Raw genomic sequence first — 25883 nt, forward strand, 5'->3', positions numbered from 1 at the left:
CCTGCCTGTTTTATTCCGGTGTTGTCCTGCTGCCAGGGCTGCACTATCCCCACAAGTTTGGGCTCCCATGTGGTGCTGCTGGGAGTCACAGGTGGGCGGTGGGGGGAGTGAGGGATGGGGCAGGGGCAGGATGGGGTGGGGTGAAGGGTGGAGAGAGAGTGGGACAGGGTGGGCTGGAAGTACAGATAGGGGTGAGGGAGGGAAACAGGGAAAGAGAAAAACAGGCGTGAGGGGAGGAGGTGAGAGAAGGAAGGGGCACCCCATATCTGCCTGACCAAAGCTGCAGCAAAATACAATTCTCTTTTTCAGGGCAATGCCAAACACCTGCTGCAAACTGACATCAGGAATGTGGGCTAGTGACTTCAGTTTCACAGGGCCAGTGTTCGTGTTCAGGGGCCAGTGGCTCTGAGGGGGCGGCCGCCTGCAAAAAGTCCGAACGGCGAAGGATGTGTCCCAGACCCAAGATGCCCCACCTCAAACTTGTGCTGCCCTGCATCATAGCCCTGAAAGCCAAGCAAGAACCTGGTTTAGACAGTGCAGAACCAATAGCCCATGAACTGGAGTTTGTTTTTAATATATATATAAAAAATAATGAGCGATTTACAGGTCTCTAGTCAGAACCTCAGAAGTCTGTATAAAGGTGCTGTACAATATATAAACATTTACACCCAGTACATCCATACATTGCGTAGCATTCCAAGGCCACATGGCTAAGTCTGATACAGGAAGTACGGATACAAGGGTTATGGAAGGAGAAATCACATACAGGTAAGACATTATCAGGTCACATGAACATATAGAAAAATAGAGAGGAATTGATGGCAGGGAAATCGTTTCAGTGGGGCTATTTCATCTGGAATTAAAGGACTGGACTTGTCACTGTACTCAGTGGTCAGGCCAAGTGTACACAGCTCAACATCAACCAACCTCAGGGGAAGAACACAGAGCAATATCTACACAGGCTACTTCAGAGTATTAAATATTTCACAGTCATATTCCACTCAGGGAGTATTCGTACATTTTATGCTACGCAGCAACCCTGTGTCAGTGGCTCACCTGGTGTCAAGCAGGTGAGCATGGTTCAGAGCTGCTTTAAAGCCTTTTGAATTCCCACAGTCTTTGTTTAAAAGCTGTTTGAGCAGTCAGCTGTACTTGTGAAGAATTCCACTCAGAACTGCCTCACCGTGCTTTGTTAGCCTTCAAAAACATTTAACATTTCAAAGCCAAAATAGATATTCACTTGCAAAGAGCATATCATGTTTGAATTTTAAGTACATAAAGCTCAATACCCTTTTCTCCAGCAAACTGGACCAAGGGCCTCCTTTCACCACTTTTCTGCATTCATTGAAAATCTCAGATGCCAGGAAATAATCACTAAAACTGTGAATAAAATAAACCCCTTCCATTTCTATTGTTCTTACAACCGTTGGGGTGATGTGTCAGTAGGTTCTGGTGGTAACATCCCTCGTTAAAACATCTCCGCCAGCCCAAACTATAGATGGTGTCTCCTGTATCCTGTTTGTCATCAACACTCCTTGATCACACGTCCATAGAAAATAGGGGAGAGTTCTAAAATACACAGGCAAGAATTTCACTGAAAAAGCTGCTCTGGTAGCTGAATCTGTCCTAAGGTCAGTTTTTACCTCTACAGAGGGGGAAAAAAACCCAATTCCTAACTAGCATTAAATAATTAAAGATGGGACTTCAGTATGACCTCCATACTGAGGCTGAGGGTGTCACGGTGCCATGAGTGAAACCAAAGGAATTGTGTTATTTAACAAAACCCAGAGTTTTCTTTCCTCTCACGGATGTTTGCAACCCAAATCCATGTGAATCAAGGAACTAAAGTGATTCTGCTGTGTCAGAAAAAGCAAAATTACAAAATAATGTCAAATACCATATTTAGCTACAGGGTTTCGTATTAGGTATAAAAATTCCAGGAAACATATGAACTGAGCAGCATCAGCAGCTCATTTGCTGCCCTGGAAGTGACAGAACCAACTCATCTGTGTTCTCCCTGACCCAGCAAGAACACGTGGGTTTCCCGATGTAAACATGCAACCTGCTCTAAAGAAAACACCCACTTCAGCCCAAACCTGCCTTGTCTCTGACTGGAATCCATGTGGGAAGGGTTAGATTGACTGGTTACAGTAGATAGCTTGGCACAAGAACAGGAGGTGAGTCAGGATCACATTAGCAATAGAGGCATTCAATAACTTTGTTCAGAGTTCACAATACTCAGGGAAGCTGCAGCAGTGCAACACTGGGAGCAGCAGACATGGCCTGCAAAGGGACTTGGGGACCGCAGCTCATGGAAGGGTTTCACTGAAGCAATCTCAAAGTCCTTCATGGAGCTTAGATAATTTAAGAACAAATCAAATACTTTCCCCCCTTTAACCACTTTCTGAGGGAAAAAAAAAAAAAAAAAAAAAGACAACTGTGTGAGAAAAACCAATGCTTCAAATTACCCTTACTGGAAAATTGACCAAAACATGTTCCAAAAAACACTGTCTCTCAGTCAGTCACAACTGTTTTCCAGGCACTGGGGTGCCCTTACAGCCACTGGGGACCCTCCATGGCCCGGGAGTTACCAGTGTTTTCCTTACTGGAGAACTCCTCTCAAGTTGGGAAGTTCCATCTTTGGTTTCATTGGGCAGCTCCATGTGTCTCTCTCCATGGTGTCTGTTCAGCGTAAGAACTTCCTGTGCTTCCGCCCTCCTTTTTTTCTCCATGGATAGCAATGGGATATTGGAAAGGCTGGAGGTTTTGAATCTGCTGGAACCTACGTCTCTAGAGTTGGACTTGGTTAATAAATCATCCTCAGAGGCATTTCTCCTGGAGTCCCTGAAGAGAAGGTTATCCCCACCAAACACCAGGTAATGTTGGTCTGCAGAACACCCTTCTGTCTTTCCCAGGGTCTTCTGCTTCATCTCTTTCCTGGTGACTTCTGGTTTATCACTCCCACCTTTCAACTGCTCAACAGAACGGGATGTTTGGATCCTTCCCACTGTTTCTGTGCTTCCTGGCTTGCCGAGATGCCTTTGGGGACTTGCTGACCTTCCTCGATTTCCATGGGAAGACTCCTTTTTGTCACTATTCTTCATCTCTTTTCCTGTGGTTTTACTCTCACTCCTGGAACTGTCAGATTTATGTGAGAGATTGCTTTTCTCAGAATCCCCTTTCCTGGGGTTGTGGAATCCCATTTGAGGGTATCCTTCAGCAGCCCCTGACTTTGCTGGACTGGCAGGTCTGCCTGTTCTGGTCCCTGCTTCTGAACTACCTTTAGTGATTCCAAACCCAGGACTTGAGGGACATTCCCATCTGTTCTTTGCTCTCTGGGGAGAAGACTGAGGCTTCCTCTCACACAGGTTTTCAGTTAAAGTGCTTAACTTGTCAGGCACAGTGTTCTCTGCTTGTTCCAGTTCCTCAGACAGCTGAACTCTGGTTAAAGCTTCTCCTGGTACTGCTAAATAACACACTTCAGATGGGGAAGCAGAATGGGAAGATGAAGATAATAATGGTGACTGTTCTTCATATATTACATTTGATGAAGCAGGATTGTAGCTATCCCAATCACCTGGAAGCAAATGGCAAGAGATTTGATTAAATACACAAAAAGTGATAATCGGCAAACTACTGAGTTCAATTCAAAAAACATTATGGAGTGACATACTTTTCAAAGCTTTATTTAGCCAGATTTCTGTATCGTGTTGTTCTACAACAACCCTGAGGATGTGATTTTGGAAAAAAAATATCTAATGCTCAGAATGCTGGATCCCTGCAGGACTGACATGGTCTTGAATCAAAACAATTTGAGAGCCTACACAGCAAAATTTCAAATTAAAAAGTCCCTAACCTACATTGTTTAATAAAACCTAACGAACTAGAACTGTTATGCCTACAGGAATCTGAAACAGTGAAAAGTTTGGGTTATTCATAGCTTTGCACTTTAAAAATAGGAAGAGATGAAACAAGATATGCAGATTTACCAAGTCTTTAAGGAAAAACCAAGAAAAGCACTGAAAGCCCTTAATGTTGCTCAGGTTTCACGTAGGGACACAGACTGGAAGGAGCCAAACCTGAAGGAGGAAGAGAAAAAGCCCAGAAGTACATACCAAAAAAAAAAAAAAATCACAGAGTACAGCAAGCAAGATTTCAATCAGAAATGTGGGATTAACAGCAAGGCAAGAGGCCATAAACCCTTCCCCACTCCACTACTTCCTTCACCTCATCCCAGGCCCCACTCTAGAAAAAAGGGCTGGCTTGTAAATGTTCCAGAGGCTCCCTTTTGATTCTCTTTCTCCCTCAAAGCTCAGGGAATTTCTGTGACCGGCAGGGTCAGTAGTGATGCTCAGGACCCTTTTCTAGCTTTCGGGAGGAAAGAAATTGAGACAGTTCTGAGCAGATTTTACCCTTTGTGTGAATGCCAGTAAGTGACTGAACACAAAAAGCATTTTGATAGCTCAAACTGTGTGTTTGGGATTTTGAAAGGATAAGCTTGGGTCACTGTGACTGAAAAGCTCCTTATCAGAAAAAATGACGCTACAATTTAGGAAATTTAACCATCAGCACCTTGGTGTCAGCATCAGGGCTTACAAAGACTAAAATGTATATTTAGAAAAATTTATGTTCTTTGCTTTAAAATGCAGCCGCTGCCAAGTCTCTGATTTGCAGTCTTGGGACTGAGTCATACACAAAGTCATCAGTTCGGAAATCTCTGGTTCCTGCAAACATTTGCTCTGCTGCCCTTCCTGGCTTTTTTGGGTTTGTTTTTTTCTTTTTTGGCCTACGAAGTTGTGGTCTCCTTTTGTAGACACAGAAATCACCTTGAATCAAACTGAATGCCTTTGGAGAGTGAAGTTGTCCCTTTCCTGCTTCCTAAAGAAGTTTTCGCTTTGAAAAACAAAGCATTTCATAATTTAGAAGGCTAAAACCAGAAATAAATATGCACAGAAACAAACTTTTAACAACACTGTAGCACAGAAAATTTTCATTTAAAAGGCAATCAGGGTTAATCAGAATATTTTTATAGAAAAAGTTGATTAGCTTGGACAGAGCTGAGAAACTAATTAGAAATATGGAATAATTTCAGATTGTGTAATACTCCTATGTACTGTCACGTGTTAATTTCCCCCAAATAATCCTTGTATTTGAAAGTAGATAATTTTATTTTTCAATTTTTATATTTTAATTTTTAATTTAATTCAGTAATAAAAGCACAGCTGTCACAAAGGCAACTGCCAACTACTGCAGTGAACAAGCAGCAGAATGTCCTTATACCACTTTACTTCCCTGCCTTGCGGCCTCAACACCAAACAGCCCTTGAGACAACGTACTGTGATCTGGTATCAATCCAGTCCCTGGTCTCAGCAGCAGCAAAACTTTATTTCCTCCAGCCTGAATCAGCTCAATGGCTCGTGTGTGAGTGATTCCTTGGGTAGGTTCTCCATTAATTTCCACAATTTGGTCACCAACCTGAGGAAAAAAGAGCAGCAGATTAGTCTTTGGGAATCTCTGACGCTGTGAACTGGTTTTTAATTTAGAAAGAAAAAATAACAGAGGCAGATGCTTCTGTTTTCCTTCTTTTGCTAAAATCCAGTGGGCATTAGTGACACCATTCCATGGATGACAAGCAGGAAGCGACTCCAGGGTCTGGGGGTTCAGAGGTGCACGGAGGTTGTCTGCTCAGGAAAAAGTTCCAGAGATCTTAACCACATCTTCTATTTATTTACAAGTGATGAGGCAGATACAGGATGTGCTTGAATATATTTTCATTGATTCTGGATCACGCTGTAGAGGGAGCACATGGATCACCTGCATCACACCTGTCTGAGGTCACCTTATCCAGGGGAGGACATGGCACTTCCCTACACCCACTGCCGAGCTGAGCACCGCACAAACAGGTTTGACTTAGGGAAAGGAATCGTTATTTCAGGTTGGACAGATCCGCGGTGAGGTCTCAGAGCCAGTAAACAACTCTCACAGGTACTGGGCAGGTAATTTCAGCCAGTGCTAACTTCCCTGGCTGCTGGAAAGGGGCTGGAATAGCATACCCCAAAAACAGTTCTCTATTAGGCAAAATTGGGAAGGGAAATGGGGAAAAAAGGGAGTAAGAGACTATCTGGCAATGCACACAGCAGCCAACAGATGTCACCGGTGTGTAACATTATGGGCTTTGCTGAAGTCACTGTGACAAGGAGGTCACCGCCGGCTCCTCATGGACAGGCTGGGACTGAGACACACCGGGACAGTTCAGCTAGCTGGATGAGAAGTTCGTCCTCACACTGTTCAAGTACAACCAGAAAGAGACACCACATCCAGATGACAAGAAATTAAAAGTGTGAATAACCTCAGGCTGGGTGAGCTCAGCCCATCCACACTCTGGGCTGGGCCAGGGACTTGGCACATGCCACCACTGGAAGGGGCTTAGTGTCAAGGATGGGAAGATCAAAGATGTGGCTCTGCACACAACACCCAAACAAACCCATCCTGTGCCTGAAAGCACTGTCCAAACAGTCTTTGAGCCCTGGCAGCCTTGGGGTTGTGACCATCCCCTGGGGTAGCCTATTCCACTGCCTGACCACCCTCAGAGGGAAGAACCTTTTCCCAATATCCAACATAACCCTCCCCTGACACAGCTCCAGCCGTTTCCCCAGGGCCTGACACTGGTCCTGCCACTCGGGAGGAAGCTGCAGACCCTGGTGAGGTCTGACTTCCAGCTCCTCTTCTCTGGGCGGAACAATTTTTTTGGTTGCTTTGCCCAAAAATCAAAGCCCTGGAGCTCAGTGTGACAGCACTTAAAGGAGGACTATGAGAAAAAATATTAGCACTGAATGCTACACATGTGTTGTCTCTCAAGCATGTGGGGGAAAAACGCTAATTACTGTGAAGAACAGGATAAGAAGTTAAGAATACTAAGAATTCCACATCCAATTAAGCCTCACAGCAAGCATCTGTGCCAGCCCCATTCTGCAAATACAGGACAAAGAGAGGCAGAGCCACATGCCAGCAACAAGGAAGCACAAGGACTGCAAGGGATGGCATCTCATGGGCACCTGGCTCACCTCAGTTCTCCAGTCGCTGAAAATCCAACCCTGGGCAGTAGCCAGAGAATCTTGCTTACCATTGTTCCTTCTGTTGTACCCATGTACTGTGCTTTTACTACAATATTTGAGAGTGAATTCCTTACAGAAAGGCAAGAATTCACATAGTATTTGGGAAAAAAATCAGGATTGTATCTCCAGAAATGGCATAGAACAACAGCACAATGTACACACAAACATTCCTTAAAAATTAACTGACTCGGACAGTGATTATCCTCCCAGCTCTCTAGTGCACTCTGCTATCTCTTGTTGGGGGCTCCTAAAATACCCATGAGTACCTGCTGCTCATACCCAGGGATGCTACTGTAATCCAGCAAAGCGGACAATCCCTTTGGGACAGCCAGAGCTGTTCATGGACTTCTCATCCAAAAGTCCATGGCCACAGGGACAGCTGCAAGAAGGGCAAAGACCCAGATGCTGTTCTGGGAGCCTGTGCTTGTGAAAATCCAAGTTTGTTGCCACTCTTGGTAAATTAATGTATCAACTGCATCAACCAATTATGATTAGAGAAGCCAAACCTACATGGACTCTCCCATCCTTGACTGCCGGCCCATCCTCAGCCAGACGGAGGATGAATAAGCCCATGTTGTATTCCTTTCCTCCTCGGAGGCTGAATCCAAACCCTCGAGGGCCCCTTTCCAACTCCACTGGGAAACAGCCAGCATTCTGTGCAGGAAGTCAGAGGGGGTGGGGGAAAAAATAATTAAAGAGAGATGAGGACCTGTAGGCAGATTTAACCTTCTGTTTTTCTAGAAAAACATTACAATATTTCTATATTTTGAGCATTTCAACAGCATTCATCCCTGCTCTGGGGTGACTCAGGGTAACGGTTTTAATCTAAGTACAAACATTCAGAAAATCTTTCCTTCTAAGTCTGAGATAGGCACAAAATTCTTGAAGAAAGGTTGAAAATTCTTGAAGAATTATCGAAGACCTTTGCCAAAAGGTCTGTAGTCACTCCATAACAAGCATTTTGTGTTTCTTTCATTACTATAATGAGTGTTCAACTTCCCTGAGGAGATAATCACATTTAAAACATGAGCAAAAACATTCTGTGAGACACTTCAGTACATTTTTATACACAACGTTCTACTGTTCTACCTGTATCTGACAGGGAAATGTTTTAACGTTCTGCTTTTGAGAACTCTGTGGCAATGCCAGTAGAGTGCCTTGATGGATGAGTATTCCCTGTGTCTCCACACCCTCTGGATGGATTTTTCTACCTGGGAATGACGGCTGCCAACACCTGAAGCAGCATCCAACTGTGCCATGTGCTTGTGTTCGGGCCAGGACAGCCGATAACTATTAGAAACTTCTTTTCCGGCTTCACCTTCTGTAGCTCCCCTACGGAAAGGTGAAAGGACATGGATGTTGCCTTCACATTAATCCCTCTGGCTAAGCTTTTCTCACCATCCCCAGCCCCTTTTCCAACCTGTCAGGGTTGATCAGTGCCAATCCCAGTGGTCGGTGCTGTGGGGCCGGGCTCTGCCTGGCTGAGTTTGTTCCTGATGGAGGACCACGTTGCTCTAGAATCCAAACAAAATCAACAGTCACGAGTTCACAAATCTGCAGCCAGGACAATGGTCACCACCAGTGCTGGGGCTACTGTTCCCAAGGAACCGCAGCTGCGACACCTTGAGCTGAGCTCACGTGGGCACAACAGACAGAGGATTTTCCAAGCCAGGGACACAAGTACAGCTCGTCAGTTCCATGGAATAAATTCTTAGGAATTCCAGTCTTTACTTTTATTCTTTTACTCTGCTTTCCCTCTGAAAATACCAACACAATTGTATGGATCCTGACATGAACAGGAGGGTTTTGGCCTGTTTGCAACTTGATAAATGCCAGAGGGGATCAGGGCTGATCAGATCCATGAAATTGGTTCAGATATTCATTATCATAAGATTTTTAAAGAATGTCCACTTGAGAAATAGTCCTCTATAAAGGTAAGGGAATGAGGATCTGCAGGAGAAATGGGGATTTAGAGGTGAAGGCCCCATCCAATAAAGGTAAATTGCCAACTCATTTAAGGCCCAACAGAGTTTTCCATTGCCCAGTGAGGAACTGGTCTCTTGGGAGAAGGTGTTCGCTGGCAGGCAATCAAGGGGAATGTTAAAGTTTTTTGCCTTCTCCCAAAAGCTAAGTACAAAATAAAGTTTTAATAAAATAATTTAAAATAACTTCCTATTATTTTCCCCTCCAGGGAAAATACTGTTAGTGTGCACTTTACAATAAATCCAGTGCATTTCTGGAAAAAGCCTTGTGTTTCAGGATACAAAAATGACACTCTCACTTAAGAATAAAGAACCACAGTCTATGCAAAAAGCTGCCTCTTAGCTGGAACCTGAATGGCAAGCAGTGGCCCAAGATGGACTTTTGTGCTGAAATATAAACTATTAACTCCTTTTCCCTGAAAGGGTTAAAAACAATCATTCCCAGCACCAAAACTAGCGATTGTTCCAGCCCCATTAGGTGCAGCAGATCACTGCATTTCTTAATTATGAACAAACAAATTCCACTAAAATACAAAAAAAGCGCTCAGGAATGTTAAGGGAAGAGAAATTCAAAGTGTATTACACTGAATTTCTCAGGTATGTGAGACCTCCTGAGCCCTCCACACATCTGCTTGGTGCTGTTCTCATGACATGCCTTAAAGAGGTTTTTCTCTATAGAGAGAAAACGTCAACTTTTACTCTTGGTTTATGCTCAGATTTTTAATTTAGAAGCATAGGCAAGAAAAACGCCATCTGTTTGTACAAATCCTGCAGCCTTCTCTGCAGCCTCCTCTCGTGTATTCCCAGCTAATACATGACAAAAGCTGACAGGCTCCTGCTTTTGTGAAAAATGTTAAAGAATCTCTTCTGGCGCATGAAGGGAATTCATTTATTCCTATGAAAAGCAAAGATCATAGGCTTGTGAAAGCCTGGGGGGAGAGAAGGGGACCAGGCAGAGGTCTTTTTGCCACTCTCAGAAGACAAAGCTGGGGAACAGCAAACTCTGTCAGGGTTTCTGCCTCGTGAGGCTCAACAGCTTCCAGCAAAAAAGGGCATTTTGTGTTTTTGGAGCTGTATCCTGGATTTCCTGGGTGTGAACCAGCCCTGTGAGGCGCAGCTCTCTTCCTGAGTGTCTGAAGCCCTGACTCACCCACATCCATGCTGGATTCCCCCACTACACAGGCTCTACTGTGAGCTAAACTATTTGTTCAGCTACATCAAGGGGAATTTTAAAGTGGAGATATATTCCCACTCCAGTGGAACTGGTTCTGCTTCTTTCTCCTTCATTGTTACAAAATTCTTTATATCTGAAACACGCCAACTCCAGCTCCTCTGAGTTACAGATTTTTACTGTCTGATCTTTTCTCTGGTTTTACCACCTGCTACTGACAGGTTCTTTCCTCTCTTTGCTGAGTCTCCTCAAGTTCTGTTTTTCTCTCTGGATTTTGGTTCCAAATCTGTAACTGAGGCAGTGGGAAAGGTTTTTACACAAAGTCCATGTAAGGTCATACACAAATAATGGGTAGAAATATGATACTCAGAAAACTTATTTTGAAAACAAGTGGACGGTGTTCCTGACCAATGGACTTTCAGGTCCTTCCAATCCAAACTGGTCTGGATTTGATGACTAAAAGCTGCAGAGAAAACAGATCTAATTCAACCAACTCAAACTTCAGCTGCTTTATAAACATAACCCATGGCAACTGCTTTGAAAGTGTGTCCCTTCAAACTGGAATACGCCAGATTTGATAAAAATAAAAATCTTAATAGAAAAATAACAACTTATAGAGGTCTCTCTATTTCAAGCATTAATAAAAAGGAACATTTAGTCTTTGAAATTCTGTGTTACAGGCTGAGATGGCATGTTAAATATTTGCAATGAACATGAAATTAGAGACTCCTCTGCTGTCTTTATTCACAGCCTGGCTCTCGGTACTTCTTATTTCAAAGGTGAAGAAAGTCAACTTTCTGACAAAATAATGACAGGGAGTTTAATTAAACCTGTAAGCAGCATTCAAGAAAAATTCAGGGCAGGAAAACAGCTTTTCTCTCCAAATTACTGGTTTACATATTTATGTTTTTCTTTAGAAATAATACCACAGTGCATGCAGTGTTACATGGGAGCTGTCATTAAGTCACAGCCTCCAAAGATGGGACTTTGTAGTCCCCAGGACTCACTTTGCTGCTCAGGTGACACAGCAGGTTTTGCAGGTGCAAGATTGGCAAAAAAACCCTGTCAAGGCTTTTTTCCCGTGTGATGTGGAAAAGGGATGTGACCTTTTTCCAAAGGGGAGCTTTGGCAGACAGAACTGCAGCACGTTTCTGCATGCTGCAGTTTTGTGTGTTTTAACAACGCAAAACACACAAAAAAGCAAAAAGAAAGCAAAAACTCATGGTTTAAATTGAGAGATTTGGAAAGCAGGAGTCCCCGTGGCCTTAGGGCAGGGAGAGAGGATCCTGGCAGCACCCATTGGTAACAGAGCACTGGCAGCACCTGCAGCAGCAGGAGCTGGGCACCTGAGCTGGGGAGAGAAGATTTTCTCACTAAGCATGATCCTGTGGCTGCTGCAGCCCCCTGAGGGGTCATTTCTCTTTCGCTGGAGAATACAAGATCCAGACAGGATGTTTCTATGTGAGCAGCACTTTCTCTCTCTCACACGTGAGAATTTCTCTCACTCTTCATTGTGTTGTTAATAATTTTAGCTCCTTTTTGGGTACAACCACTTTGTTGAGGCAGCTCCTCTCTCTGTCTCAGCTGCCTTCAGCTCTACCAGAGCAAATGTATGAGCTTCCAACTTATTCAATTTCCAGGACGGGTCCCACTCAACTCAGGATATTCTAAGATTTACTCTCCTTAATTTCCGAACATCTTCAAAAGGTCCATTTAAGCCAATAAATTTCAGCAGTGATAAATAACCAACTTTGGTATTGTGGTGGCACCTTCCTTACCTTCCTCAGCCACCACTGTGAGGGTGACCACGTTGCCTGCATCCTTGATGAGCTGCACAATGCTGTCATGAGAGAGCTCCACAATGGACTGGCTGTTTACCGCTGAGATTCTGTCACCCACCTTCAGCTTCCCACACTGGTCAGCTGGGCTTCCCTCGATAACTCGACCGATCTTGTGAGGAATCACTAGGAAACAAGCATAGGCACAGTAACACCGTAAGTATGCACAGAATTATAGAATATCCTGAGCGGGAAGGGATCCACAAGGATCAAAGTCCAACTCCTGTCCCTGCACAGGGCAGCCTCAAGAATCCTACCATTTGCAAATCAGATAAGCATCACATAGACTCAGAACTGCCAGTCACAGAAACATGACATATGCTGATTTGGAGGGACCCACAAGGATCAACTCCTGACACTGCAGAGGACATCCCAGAAACCAAACAAATCCCACCCTATGCCTGAAGAGTGTTGTCCAAACACTGCTTGAGCTCTGACAGCCTTGAGCCTGTGACCACTTCTTTGAGGAGCCTGTTAAGTGCCCCACCACCCTCTGGGAGAAGAAGCTTTTCCTAATATTCAACCTAACTCTCCTCCATCACAGCTCCAGTCATTCCCTTTCCTGTCACTGGTCACCACAGAGCAGAGATCAGTGTTTGTCCCTCCTCTCCTGCTCCAAAGCATGAAACTGCTTGTACAGGACAAACCTGCAAATAATGAGGGATGCTTCATTGTGAGTGAATGGAGATGTCAACCCAACAGCATGGCCTTGTCACGTACAGGGTGCTGTGCCTGAAGGAAAACATGGGAAGGAAATGGATCACATCTGCAAAGGGATGAGTGAGAATGTGTGGCCATGGAGTGCACCAGAACAGTTGGTTTTACCATATATAATGGAGTTTTCCATTTCATGCATCGATCCTGACAAACAGTGTGGGCTCAGAGAGAGTTATGGCCATCCACTGTAACACAGAGATTCAGATGCAGGGGCAAACTCTTCTTACTTGCAAACAAAAATTAACCCTCAAACACACTTCAAAAATATATCAAACTTCTCCTGCTGGGGACTGATTCCATCAGGTGAGGACTGAGCAGGGAGCCTGTGCAAGGCCAGCAAGGTGCTACGTCAGCTCTGCGCAGACTTGACAGTTTTTCCTGGTCTCTGAGATGAATAGGCACTTGTAATAATTGTCTCACATTTCCTCCCGCTCTCCTGGCTCGGTTCCCTCAGTTCACCTCAGAGTGACACTGTGCCCTGCAAAGACTCCTCCAGAAGCCAAAGCTATGGGGCCAGAATGGACAGACTGGAGAACAGAAGAAATGTTACGAGAAGTAGAAGGAAAAAACATCTATTTCACTTCCTTTCCTAGAGACGACTATGCCTGAGCCGCATCCTTAACTCACAACTGCGGTACCAGACCAGACTACTTTTTCATTTGATGATTTTTCTAGACAAACTCACTCAAAGATGGTAACAAGTTCATTGTTTTCCACCAAATACTACTCTACTACAATACACTCTACTTCCTCAGATACCCAAAATAGGAATTTTTACCTGATTAGGTAATATAAAGCCAAGGTTGAAACTATCCTTCCATTAATATGCCAATGAATTAATGAAACACTACACTACAGCCGGACAAATATCAACATCCCAAATGATGCCCTGTGACAGGTGTACACTCTTGGGTATGGGCTGTGTGAGATATAAATTCCTTTTCCCCATTCTTGTCACAGCTGGGTGAACAAGAGCATAAATATGAAGAAAGACGGACCAAGACTCAACTGGCTGGGCTGTGCCAGTGTGAGTGAAAGCTGACCATGAGGGAAAAACCAGCACTGCACAGAAAGAGATATCTGTGGAGAAGCCCCAATGAGGTCAGGCAGGGGCAGAGCCACCAGGACATGGCACTTACCTCCAGGAGGAGGTTTGTTCTTGGAGGTGAGGATGACGAAGCCAAATCCTTCGTTCTCCTTCCGCTGCAGACGGACGTCGTAGACTTCCGGGCATGGTTGGTTGGCAAAGTCGACACGGTTCAGCCGAGGAGAGCCGTTCTGTGCCAGGACAGGCTGTGGCTCCTCCTCCTCTGCCTGCTTTTCCCCTTGCAGGGAATAGACAAACAACAAATAAGGAACAAATCACACAAAGCAACTTCAGCACAACCATGAAGCTCAGTTGTCAGTGCCAGCATGAGGTGGCAACAGCAGTTGCTAATGAGAGCAGGGAGTCCTTGTCAGCAGTAAATCCCACCCCAGCTTTGTCACTCATGGAGTCACAGACTAATCTCTAAAGTGTTGATCTGCAGCATCACAATATCTTGCTCTGAAACAGCTCTCGTTTGAATACAGTTAATCTTCCTACACGCTAATTCCAAGAGACATGAGAACACAGCATATGGAAGGTGTCCCTGACCATGGCAGGGCGTGGGACAAAATGAGCTTTAAGGTCCCTTTCAACCCAAACCATTTTGGGATGTCAAGAAAACAGACTGCATTATTATGCAATTTCCATAGCACTAATGGCTGTTCTAACTGCTACCTGCAAAAAGGTTTGAAGAAACCACCCCTGCATCATAATTTTCAGAGCCTTACCTGTGTGAGCAGTGCAAACTAGTGAGCAACAGAGTCCAAGCCTATTAAATTCTGCTTTTCTCCATTTAAGAATTATAGCTGACCCTCCTCAATCTCAGGCTGCTCAGCCCCAGTGCAGTAATTAAGTTCCAGAGCAGCTTCAGTGGATTTGATAACAAGCCCTAAGCGCTCTTTCTAAGCAAGAAGACGCCTACCACTGAAGAAGATCTTTCTCCGGACAGTGAGCAGCACCTGCCCATTCCGTGCAGCACTGGTCATTAAATCCAGAACTTGCTTGTGTGACTTCCCTTTCACAGGGACTCCATCGATGCACATCAGCTCATCTGCTGCACGCAGCCTCCCGTCCTTTTCCGCTGCTCCCAGTGGGATTATAGCTCCAATATAAATCTGTGAGCAGAGTCCAGGGGTTTGAAAGGGAACGTGAGTTCATCAGAACACACAGTGGTTGCAATACAGGTGAATCTGTGCAGATGAGGTCTTTTGGGGAAGACTCTTACAGATTACTTCACTGTCCAGCTCTAGCAGAAATGCAGCCAGCAAGTGTACTCTGCACAAGCTGATCTAGTGGAGACAATCTGGAGTCTCCAAGCATTCACTAAATACTTCAAAAATCTTTAATCCACATTTTTTCAGTTCTTCTCCCTTAAGCATGTTTGCCAGTTTATTAAAAAGCTCAGTTTTTGAAATGAGCACACACCATGTACTTATTATATATAGTATTTCCTAGATATTTATGATACAAAAGCCTCTTTTACCAAGACTGAGGAAGAATGACTGGGGAAGAAATAAAAGCTTTTGAACAAACTCAAATTTATGTGAAAAGCTGCTTATAGACAGTTTGACATTTCAAGTTGCTTCAGTTCTCAGCTTTTGGTAATTATATAATGAATTCAAGCATCAACAGTTCTGCCTACTCCCCACCTCAAAAAGTGCTACTAAATATAATACAGAGAAGAACAACACACTCAATTTCATATGCTACAATCACTTTCAATTAAATTGAAGATTAAGGGTAACAACAGCTAGTAGTGCTGGAGTGGGCAGCTCAGCAGTACACAGCACTCAAGATATCAGCTCTATACTTCCTAACAGCTATGGGTTTTATGGAAACCAAACACCACAAATGCTATAAAGTGCAACAGAAGTAACATTCTCTGAGTTTGCTCTTTACTTTAAATGCATGTTAGTGAGGGAGGAAAAAAAAAAAAAAAAAAAAGGCTAACACTGGATCACAGCTGGGAATGGAAAAACTGAATTCCTTCACTGTAATCAGAAAACAATCAATGCATATCTATTCCAAAAGCTTTTTCTCTCCACTTAAGCATCTTAAAGAAAGGTCCCTCATATATAGTACAAGTCTTGGAGCTTCTTCCCAGAGAAAAATTTATGCATGCTTGAAAATAGAGGGAAGTCTCCTAAAAGCTACCTTTGGAGAACAGACCATCCAGGGGTTCTGCTCTGGCATTTGCCCAGCTGCCTCCAACACAATGCATGCTTAAATAGCCAGCGGGAGAAGCAGGCAATAAAAGGGGTGTGTCACCATCTCACACCTCCTTTCACTGGGCTGCAAGGAAAGGAAGAGCCTAATGAAATTTTGACAGAAGGAGCAACTGCTTCCTTCTTCCTTCTACTCAGCGGCTTCCCAGGATGCACTGCTGTGCACAGCTCACCAATGACTGAATTGCCGCCACGGGGATCAGCTGACAATGAGCAAAGGCTGGGGACCAGCATGGCCCTTCCGAGGGCTCCAAGACACAGCAACAGCTGTAGAAACACCACCAGTGTCCTCGGCCTGACAAAAAATTGTGCCCAAGGATGGGGTCAGTAGTGGGAAGGGTGTGGAACCTTGGAGACTGGCGTCCACAAAGAGGAGAAAAAAATGAAGGTAATCAGAACCAATTCCTGACTTCTGAAAGGCAGGTAGTGAATCAATCAATTTTGTCATCACTGAATTGCCCGGATGGGATAATTAAAAATAAGGATGACAGAGCACGATCATTTCAACAGCAATACTATGAGAAAACTGTGAGCAGTTTCACTTACAGGTTGATCTGGTCCGTCCCCACCAAGCACCCGGAAACCAAAGCCTGACTCTTGTTTTCTCAGGAAAACATCTAAATCTCTTGTGTTTGGAGCTAAGAAAAAAAACAGTATTTCAAAACATGTAAAGAGGTATCTTGGATTATTGAAGGATTCTTGAAGGATTCTGCTTTGGTGGTATACTCTGAATCTTCTAGTGACAAAACACAGTAACCAATTATACAGTGATATCCTCTTTTCAAAACGGTATAATTAATTTTCAAAGCAGAAATCTCAACTACATCTGTGCAGCAAACCAGGATAAAAACCACTCTGTGACATAGCTCAGAGCTACTTTTATAAGCAGGTCTAGTGCAGTTTACTTCAGAACCATCCTTGAGATTATTTCTGCAATTAACTGTTTTACTGAAAATACGTCTGAAACATACTTTATCTTTTTTGGTTTTCTGATTGCTGTTTGAATTATGCATTACTTGAAATGTTTTATCCACAAACCTAGCAACAAAGTCTCAGTAGTTTTACTGCACATGCAACAAAAGAAAAAATTCCTTCATAATTGAGTATTTTCAAGTTGAAGGTGATGTACTTACGTTTGTCCTCATAAATTGTCTTAGACTTCAGGTAGACTTCGGATGGGTCTAGTTTAGGAGAACCTGGTCGCACAGCAGAGGGCGGGAAGGGCATCGGCTGTGGAATGGTATCGCTGACAGCTTCCAAACTTCCAGAACTGTCCTGTTTGTCCTTCTGAAACAGCCCACAGATGCAAAATCCACATTAAATAAAGGAATGGCTACACTTGTGGGTGCAAAGACAATGAACACCATGCAGAAGAAAAACACAGGAAGAAAGGAACAAAATTACAGCTTTTCCAGTGGGTACGTCTGACCAGAGTACTAAAGTCTTCCTCACTGGTACTTGAACTTATGCTGGAGTCTAGGCTTGGAAAGGGTTTGAAGTGACTGATGCTCAGAGAGGAGTGAAGATGGGCAGATGCTGGTAGTTACCAACAGATAAGATGAAGTGGAGCATAAAGGACCGATCACGTTTGGAGAAGACACCGAATCCTTGTCAGGCACCTGCCAGGCTCTGGACCACAATCCAGAACCACAGGCACACGCTGCTCCACAGGTACTGCCTCCTATCCCCTGCCAAGCTCCTCCCAGCAAGCACCAAAGGTACTCCCAGCATGAGGTGTTTGCTGGAGCAATACACATAAGGGACAGGAGGACACACTTGGATAGTGTGAGGCATTAACAACTTGCTATTTGCCGTTTCATGATCTGACAGCTGAAACACTCCTGTTCATGAGGCAAACCAAACATCCTTGTGGTCCCTCATCTAAATCCCCAATCAATTATGCAACAAAATAACTCCTAAATATTTCTTCTGGGCTGAAACCCAGCCTGGAAAACTGGCACGTGGCAGTGCATGCTAAACCACAGAAGGAGCAGAACAAATGTAGATCTGCCCTTCCACCAGAAGGAGAGCAGAAGAAACTGCCCAGAGCCATTCAGCAGTTTGACACTTCTTGTATGTTTAAAAATTCAAGAACTTGCCCTTTCTAAGTGAACTATTTTGCCACGCTGCTTAATGCCACTGAGCATCGAGCACTCTGTGGGCTGCTGCTGCTGTATGTATGCTGGAATAGAATGGCAGTCCCCAAGTCCAAACTATTTTTAGCACATTGCCACGGGATCCAGGCTGACAGGTCCAGGGCCCTCCAACTGCAGGGATTTCTGCTCTGATTTATTCAGTGTGGGCAGGTGGATGCTTGCAAGGAACAGAATCTGAAGATCTTATTGAGCACAGTCATCTTTGAGCATGCTGAACATGTGTTCTTGTCTCATTCCACTGCTGGGATACAAGTAAGGTTGTGCTCAAACAGCAGGATAAAGATAGAAAGAGAAGTTACAGCTGTGTTCTGGTAATGGGGTTTTCATAAATTTCCCTGATTTATTCTGTACAAGAAGCATTTTTAAAGAAGTATCTGTGTTCAATCAGCCTAATTTACAGTAGAATCCTTCATAATAAACATAAGCATTATTAAATCAGAGGTCGTTCTATTAAGACCAAGGATTTTTTGCTGAGTTCATATATATTAAAGATGCCTTGACAGACCAAAATTCCAAGAGCAATGAGTATCAAGCTATGAATGTACAACTCCATAGAGACTTGCTGAGAATATGGATCCAAAGATAAGCATTTCCAGAAGGGAGTACTAACCAGTCCATTAATTCTATGTGAGGATTGAGAAGAATCAAAGGATCATAAACTTCCTTTAGGAATGAAAAAAATAGATACTGTACTTTGTTTCCCTTTTAATGGGTACTCTAACAGCATGTACTTAGACAAAGAATTTATGCCTAGCAAGCAGGTATGGTTTTGCTAAACTATCTTGCAGGTTATCACAGGGGTTAAAATCCAGAGGAAATGAGATTACAAAGCATGTCAGAAACAAGTTAAATACATCACCAATACTCACTCCTTTGGCAGCTTTAGTAGGAGAGGGTGGACCTGAAGAAAATAAAAAGTAACTTTAATAGCAGGTTACAAAATGTTTCAACAACATTTCAGCAATATAATCAACTGCTCCTGGGGTGAAAATAATAGTGGCTGATTCACTGTGCTCTTAAATAGCAAAGTGACCAAAACCATTACTTTAGAGAAGTCTCAATTAGAACTGATAGCTGTACAACAATGAAAAATATCTATTTATCTTTCTGCTAGAAGCTGGTCAACCAAGTCACCCCTCAGTTCATGAGATAAGGAGACTTACAAATTTGTCTGAAGGAATTTCACTTGCCACAAAGAAATCTAATTATTTCTTTAGCTGATTAATGAATAATAGTATTTATATAGAAAAAGATCTGGAGATTTTTGCAAATGCCAGTAGCTGAAGTCAGGGTTACAATAAAGCCTGAAGAAACGCAAAGCAGTCATGAGCTGCCTCATAATCCATTCAGATTCAGCTTCCTTTGAAAGATACACTATCTACTACAGTTTTTGGAGAGAAGATATATTCTGGTCTGTGACAGACAATCAAGGACGAGGTATGAATATGCAAAGGAAAAATCTGAATTTTTTCTGTTATTCCCACCTCCCAGCTCCATCTCTTTGCTAATGCTTCTTCCCATCTCCTGCAATCCCATGTTCATTACAGACACAGTTACTGGAATATATTTGGAGAACCTCACAAAACTCAGTATATGCTTTGCATTATACCAGAGACCATGTGTTTGCTTTAGCACTCCACAGAGACTTGGAAGAGACAGTGCATAAACATATCACCCTATAATTAATGAGGATAAAAACCCCAAAGAAAAACCTAACTAAAACTTCAAACAAAACCCCAGCAACACACTATCACCCTAAATCAAACTTGTAACATATAAGGGAGTTATAAATCAAACTAAGAACATAATGGCTCAGAAAAAGAATGAACTGCTGCTTAGCTGTCAAGACTGGACATGATTTAGATATCACACTAAAACTGGACTTTTAAAAGCTTATAACCAATATGACAACTGTAATTTTGTCTGTACCTCCTCTTAAGATAAGCAGGGGCACCTCTGCTCCTACTGGAAACTGCTTGAGCACCTCCACCACCTGCAAGTGGGTCAAGCTCTGCACATTCTGATGGCAAATCTCCTTGATGACATCCCCTTTCTGTAGGCCTTGGCACCACTGGCTGTCCAAAATCATCTTCACCTTCTGGCCTGTGGGACTGTCTGCAATGGCAAACCCAAAGCCTTTAGGCCCTTTGACCAGAGGGATGGTGACCAGCTCTGGCTGAGAGCCTCCTGAGGAGGCAAAGGAAACCCTCTGCTCGGCTGAATCCACAGAAGGGCCATTCAGGCGACCGTTGACCAACACTTTCCCATTCTGGTCCAACCCAACTGTTGCTGCTACTAAATCTTGGCTGGACACGGAAGTATCTCCCTTGGCCAACGGCAGGCCATTAATGACAGGTGTGGCCGTCACGATATCCACCACAGGGTCTTCACTGTCATCAGGAAGAGGGTATCCACGACACAAAGTCATGTTCACATACTGATTGATGGGAATGAGCTGAAACATTTGGACAACATCTGCATGGGTATGGCCAAGGACACAGCTTCCATTTATGTCCACGATGACATCGCCTGTTACAAAAGAAATTTTGATGGTGTCAAAAACAGAAGTGAAATCTTAAATAAAAGCCTACCTTGAGGAAATCACAGTGCTGTCTTCAAATTAATAACTAGTATCGGGTATATTATCTCATGGCTAATATTGCCAGAAAGTATAAATGATTTCCTCTTCACGTTTATTCTACTTCATCTCAGGACACAGTGCACTAAATATATAAAATTTAATCTGTAGCAGATTTAAAAAATGATACTGTACAGCCAGGGGAGATGAAGCAGAGCACGCAAACTACAGCAAGCAGATGTCTTCTACTTTAATTCATATTGCATAGTATTCTAAACCCAATGCAGAATAAATCTGATGTTTTTGGCCGTGTGTTTATTTTAGGACTGGCTGAACTTAAGCTAGGATTGCACACACACATGCTCCACACTCTTACATTGCTGCCACATGTGGCTAAGAATACATTTTCAAAATGAAGTTACGTGGGCTTCAGATCCCAAAATCCTGTTTTGTGTTTTCATAATTTTGATGTGAAACTTTGCAAGTGCGGTACTTTGCATGTGTATATAGCCTACAAACTAGCCAATCCCTTTATTGCCAGGCATCAGTAAAACAGGATCGCTCTTATTCCATGAACTACAATCAGAATAGTTGCACATCTTTTTATTCCAACAGTTCTGCAGGATGGTTTTCATTTTTGCAGAGGTGGAAAATGAACCACATACAATCAAATTCAAACAATACATCAGCAACAAAACAGGAAATTGTTCCATTTTATAAGTAAATAATATTTATCATTCAAAGTATGAATTATTTTATTCATTTGAAGAGTAAGGGTTTATGTTATATGTAAAGAACCATTCTGCCCTTTCTAATATGCAAACCAGAGGTTAGGGTAAGGTTATAGGTAACTTAATGACACATATAATAACCATCAAAAAAATGCGCAAGTCTTCATGGGTACTCATCCCTCATCTCTCCTCACTTGCCCAGCTCACACAACTTTGCCTCCTCACTCCTGCTGTGGGCTTTTTGTAGTTTTAATAATCAGTGTCATGGTTTTTGGCAGCAACAAGGCAAAACAGACCAGGATTCAAACACACTATTTTTACTTCACTTACAGAGAGGGACACCATTCTATGAATAAACATGAAGACAAGTGTCTTTGCTAAAGCAGAAGTTCCGAAACCTTCAGAAGTGCCCTTAAAGTAAATTTTTATCTAGAATGCTGCTTCTTTTCCTTTTCAGGCCCTGCTCTGCACAGATCTTTTACAAATATGAAAATATTTAATTTAGTGATGATGTGGACGGAGTCGTCCAACCTCCTGTGCGTCAAGCTGTGTTCTCCAAAGTACCCCAGGAAGTGGAAGTTTTCAGAAATAATACTTGACCTGGAGCAATTCTTCCATCTTGTGCAGCGGGTCCATCTTTTAACACATTCTTCACCTGGAGAAACTCGTCAGGCCTGTCCCCTCCGATGATTGTGAAGCCAAATCCCATGGTACTTTTTTTCAGGGATGTCCTTATAAGTGCTCCAGTAAGCTGGGATGGATCTCGAGTGAAGACAGACCTCCCCAGTCCTTTGGAATTATGGAATACAGAGATGGGAGGACAGGAAACCAGGGTTAAGTCCGGTACGTTTTTTGTTTATTTTAAGGTACCACAAAGGTTAATTATTTGTCTATTGTTGGTCAGCATCTGAAGCACTTTTAAAGGATAAACAAACAGACAGGAAAGTGCTACACTCATTTGCCAGCTGAATTCAGTGAATGTAAAATAGTTTTTCTGAACAGATTGCAAACCTCCCACCTTGAATTCTCAATTTTTATCCTTGAATATCAAGCTTAAACTAGATCAAAAGTATAAAAACTCCAGGTGTGGCTTTACCTGCACTTCCAGATGGCTTTTTTAACCCTCCATATATTCAAAGCTGTTTATGACAACCAGCTTCAGAACAACCAAAATTATTTAAAAGCAGTCTTAGTGCCCCAATTCCATTTTAACATTAAAAAATCCTTCAAAAAACCCAAAAGATCTCAGAGGGTAACACTGTAATGGCAAGCAAAAAAACAAGGCTGATGCCTTGATGAATTCCAGAATTGGGTTTTTATAAAGCATACTTGTAAATAAAGATATATATGACAAAGAACACAATATTCAGTGATACCTGATTTGGAAGGGCCAGCATCAGTCTGTCCTAGCTGTTTTTTCCTTTTGGCTTCCAATACTGGATTTTCAAACTGAGTTTTCTGGTTAATGTGACTGCAGGCATACAAAAGGTAGGTCATCAGGATTTCAAGAGAAAACATTCTGACTACTTCCCAAAAACGACAATCCCAAAAAAATACATCTATAAACACTATTTTTTATTATGTCAGATGAATGCTCTGGAGAAATGAACAAAAAACTCTTATAACCAATACTGAAAGTATGCTCATTCTTTCAGCAGCTTACTTACTTTGAGGCAAATAAAATTTTATTCCCTTTAATCACTAGGTAGAGTTGTAATAGTTTAGATCTGACCCATCTACCTATACTGTTTCCAAACTCAGGCATCACCTTTTCCCTAGTAGATGATAGAGAAGTACAGCATAGGAGGAGAAAACCAACAAATTGAAATATCTTGGTTTTGCAAAGTGAAAAATGTTTGCTTGTTCTCTGAAGCTACAATTCTACCATTTTTCTTCTCCATGGTTAAGGAGAGATTTCATTTCCTCTGGCCTGAAGCAGATTCAAAAGCAGATTCAACTCCTGAAGCAGTTTAGTGGTTATTGACTTGGCTCTTTGAAGACAGCAATGATCTACAATTTATTTTTACTCTTTTAAAGTTATCAGATGCCACTCTTAAGTGACTCTGTTTTTGTTAAGCTAAGAAAAATGACATCAGCTCAATTCCATCTATAAATTATTTTAGTTGCAACTTGCTTTCCTTCCCCAAATGAAAAACAGTGCTTAAGTCTTTAAGGTCACACTGTGAATTTTCCCATATGCCAGTGCTACCAGAAGTTTGTGCCATAAGTTTGTGACCCTAGAACTGTTTTTCTTGGATATAGTTAATAGTTTCACAGAATCACAGAATGGTTGGTACTGGAAGGAACCTTAAAGCCCGTCCAGTTCCACCCCCTGCCATGAGCATGGATACCAGACCAGGTTGCTCCAAGCCTTGTCCAACCTGGCTTTTCACTGCATTACAATCTCTGCTTACTGGGGATTAGAGACTTCAGAATTTCATGCTCAATTGTAATGCATGCCAAATCAATTATTAGCACTTACTCAACGTAGTATGTCCCATATTGAGGGTCTTCTATTTTCTCCCATCCATAAGGAAGTTCTGCAATCAGAAAGACCAAATTCTCCATTACAGGGGAAATCTACCCACAAATATCAGAGTTTTCATTAAAGAACACCTAGGCTCATGAAAAATATGAGGAAAGTATAGGTCCCATTTTATTTCCTGATGAAAGGTAAAAGCCTGTTCCAGGGAATCTGAAGCCCTGAAACTCTTACTCTTTCTTGCAATAAATGATGAGCCTTGTATTCAATGAAATCACACCACTTTAAACATATAATAAACATAAAGACCTGTTTATACTGAAAATTACATGCAAAAGGCTCCTTTTCATGGCAAATTCAGCATCTGGTAAGAGGATGCCAGCACCTCATGACTGACTGAAGGTAATAACCAGTTACCACAGAGGTCAGCTTATCAAGTTCTTTGTTCTAGTTATCTTGACCATGGAAATTTAAATATTAGAATAATTAATATAGTCAGACAGACATTTTAAGGATAAATTTGTTCAGCAATCTTGTTTGAGGCTGACCTAAGTTTGACAATAACAGGAATTCCCCTAGCATGTTACCAATTACTAATACCAGTATTGCTCCACAGGTTCTGACTAAAGACCCAGTGGGTCTATTAATTTAAGTATTGTTCATCTGAATATCCTGCATCTCTGTTTAAAGAGCTGCATGTATGTTTAATAAGCAGCAGTATGCCATTGCTCCAGCTGGCTTCATTATGGATATATGGCTGTTAGGTTGGATAATTTTGGAGGATGACAGGTCATTCTGAGCCTGCTTCAGCTTTTGTAACATGTCAGGCATTTGCTGAAGACAGACCTACCTGATACTCTTTTCTAGCAGACTAAATTGCCCAACTGTGTAGGAAATGGTTGCAGAAATTGCCTGGAGGCTACTGACCTGGAAGTCTTGAAGAAATTTAAATCAGTCAGATTGTTCCCTTAGCTTTTGCATTCAAATACTATGTCACATGCAATACTTATTAGCAATATGTATGTTGCCATACCTTCTTTGTTGTTCCTATATTCTGTTACTTATGGACCTTCTCCTTCTGCTATATGCCACCTATACAACAGTTTCCAGTGAGATCATCACTCATGTGCATCTTTCTCCTTAAGAAAGATGTTCCTACTGGAACAAAACATCTCATATTCTGCTCAGCAATGCAGATAAACCTAAGTTTGGCCAGATTCTACTACTCCAGGGAAAATACACCATGGACTTTCTCAGTCTTATGTAAATTCCTATTGCCACCAAACAGGGGACACTCAGCACTACACTGCCAGCTCCAGAGTCACATCTACCAGAGAGAAGCTTCTACCACAGAAGTAATGGACTGTATTCATAACTCATACATTTATCAGTGACAGGTGGCAAATGCATCTCACCTCCATCTTCACAATCTTCAGGAGCTTTGGCCTTCTTACAGAGCCGGGGATCAAGCCATGTGGTTGTCTTGGTGTTGTGACTGTGGAGCAGAACGCATGCCAGTAAGAGAACTCCCTCACACTGAAGAAACTTTCCTTCAAGTATTTACTGTTGTAGGAAACTGTAGACTTCAGAAAATACAACCTTTATTTGTGCCTCAGTCACATAATAAAATACTAAAAAGAAAAGGCACCAGCACACTAGAGACTCTCCAGGCCACACGGGAAGTGTTAGAGGCCCAAATCCTCCCCCCAGACCCTAAAAGCACATACGGGAACAGCAGCTGTTCCTACCTGATAGGAAAAAAATATTTTTAGCCTCCTCATATGCTAAACTCTCAGGAAGG

The 25883-nt window shown here is 42.6% G+C and overlaps 1 protein-coding gene across 4 annotated transcripts in view; it reads right to left on the minus strand.

Annotated features, from left to right (window-relative positions):
- Positions 1-548: 548 nt before the first annotated feature.
- The window catches only part of MAGI3 (membrane associated guanylate kinase, WW and PDZ domain containing 3), a 54461-nt gene continuing 29126 nt past the window's right edge, over positions 549-25883 (minus strand). For 2 of the 4 annotated variants that reach the window (XM_030291737.4, XM_072918896.1), the window contains 16 exons: positions 25498-25577; positions 24083-24140; positions 22977-23071; positions 22201-22389; positions 20221-20820; positions 19161-19192; positions 17269-17422; positions 16682-16773; positions 14833-15025; positions 13963-14148; positions 12047-12232; positions 8536-8629; positions 8327-8447; positions 7626-7769; positions 5337-5475; positions 549-3577 (listed from right to left, as the gene is read on the minus strand). In XM_030291737.4, coding sequence (XP_030147597.1) covers positions 2523-3577; positions 5337-5475; positions 7626-7769; positions 8327-8447; positions 8536-8629; positions 12047-12232; positions 13963-14148; positions 14833-15025; positions 16682-16773; positions 17269-17422; positions 19161-19192; positions 20221-20820; positions 22201-22389; positions 22977-23071; positions 24083-24140; positions 25498-25577 — 3418 coding nt within the window. In that variant the 3' untranslated portion in view covers positions 549-2522. The other 2 variants (XM_012571039.4, XM_041721219.2) reach the window with 2 other exon arrangements.

Source organism: Taeniopygia guttata, chromosome 26 (genome assembly GCF_048771995.1).
Source record: "Taeniopygia guttata chromosome 26, bTaeGut7.mat, whole genome shotgun sequence".
In the NCBI taxonomy this organism is placed as follows: domain Eukaryota; kingdom Metazoa; phylum Chordata; class Aves; order Passeriformes; family Estrildidae; genus Taeniopygia; species Taeniopygia guttata.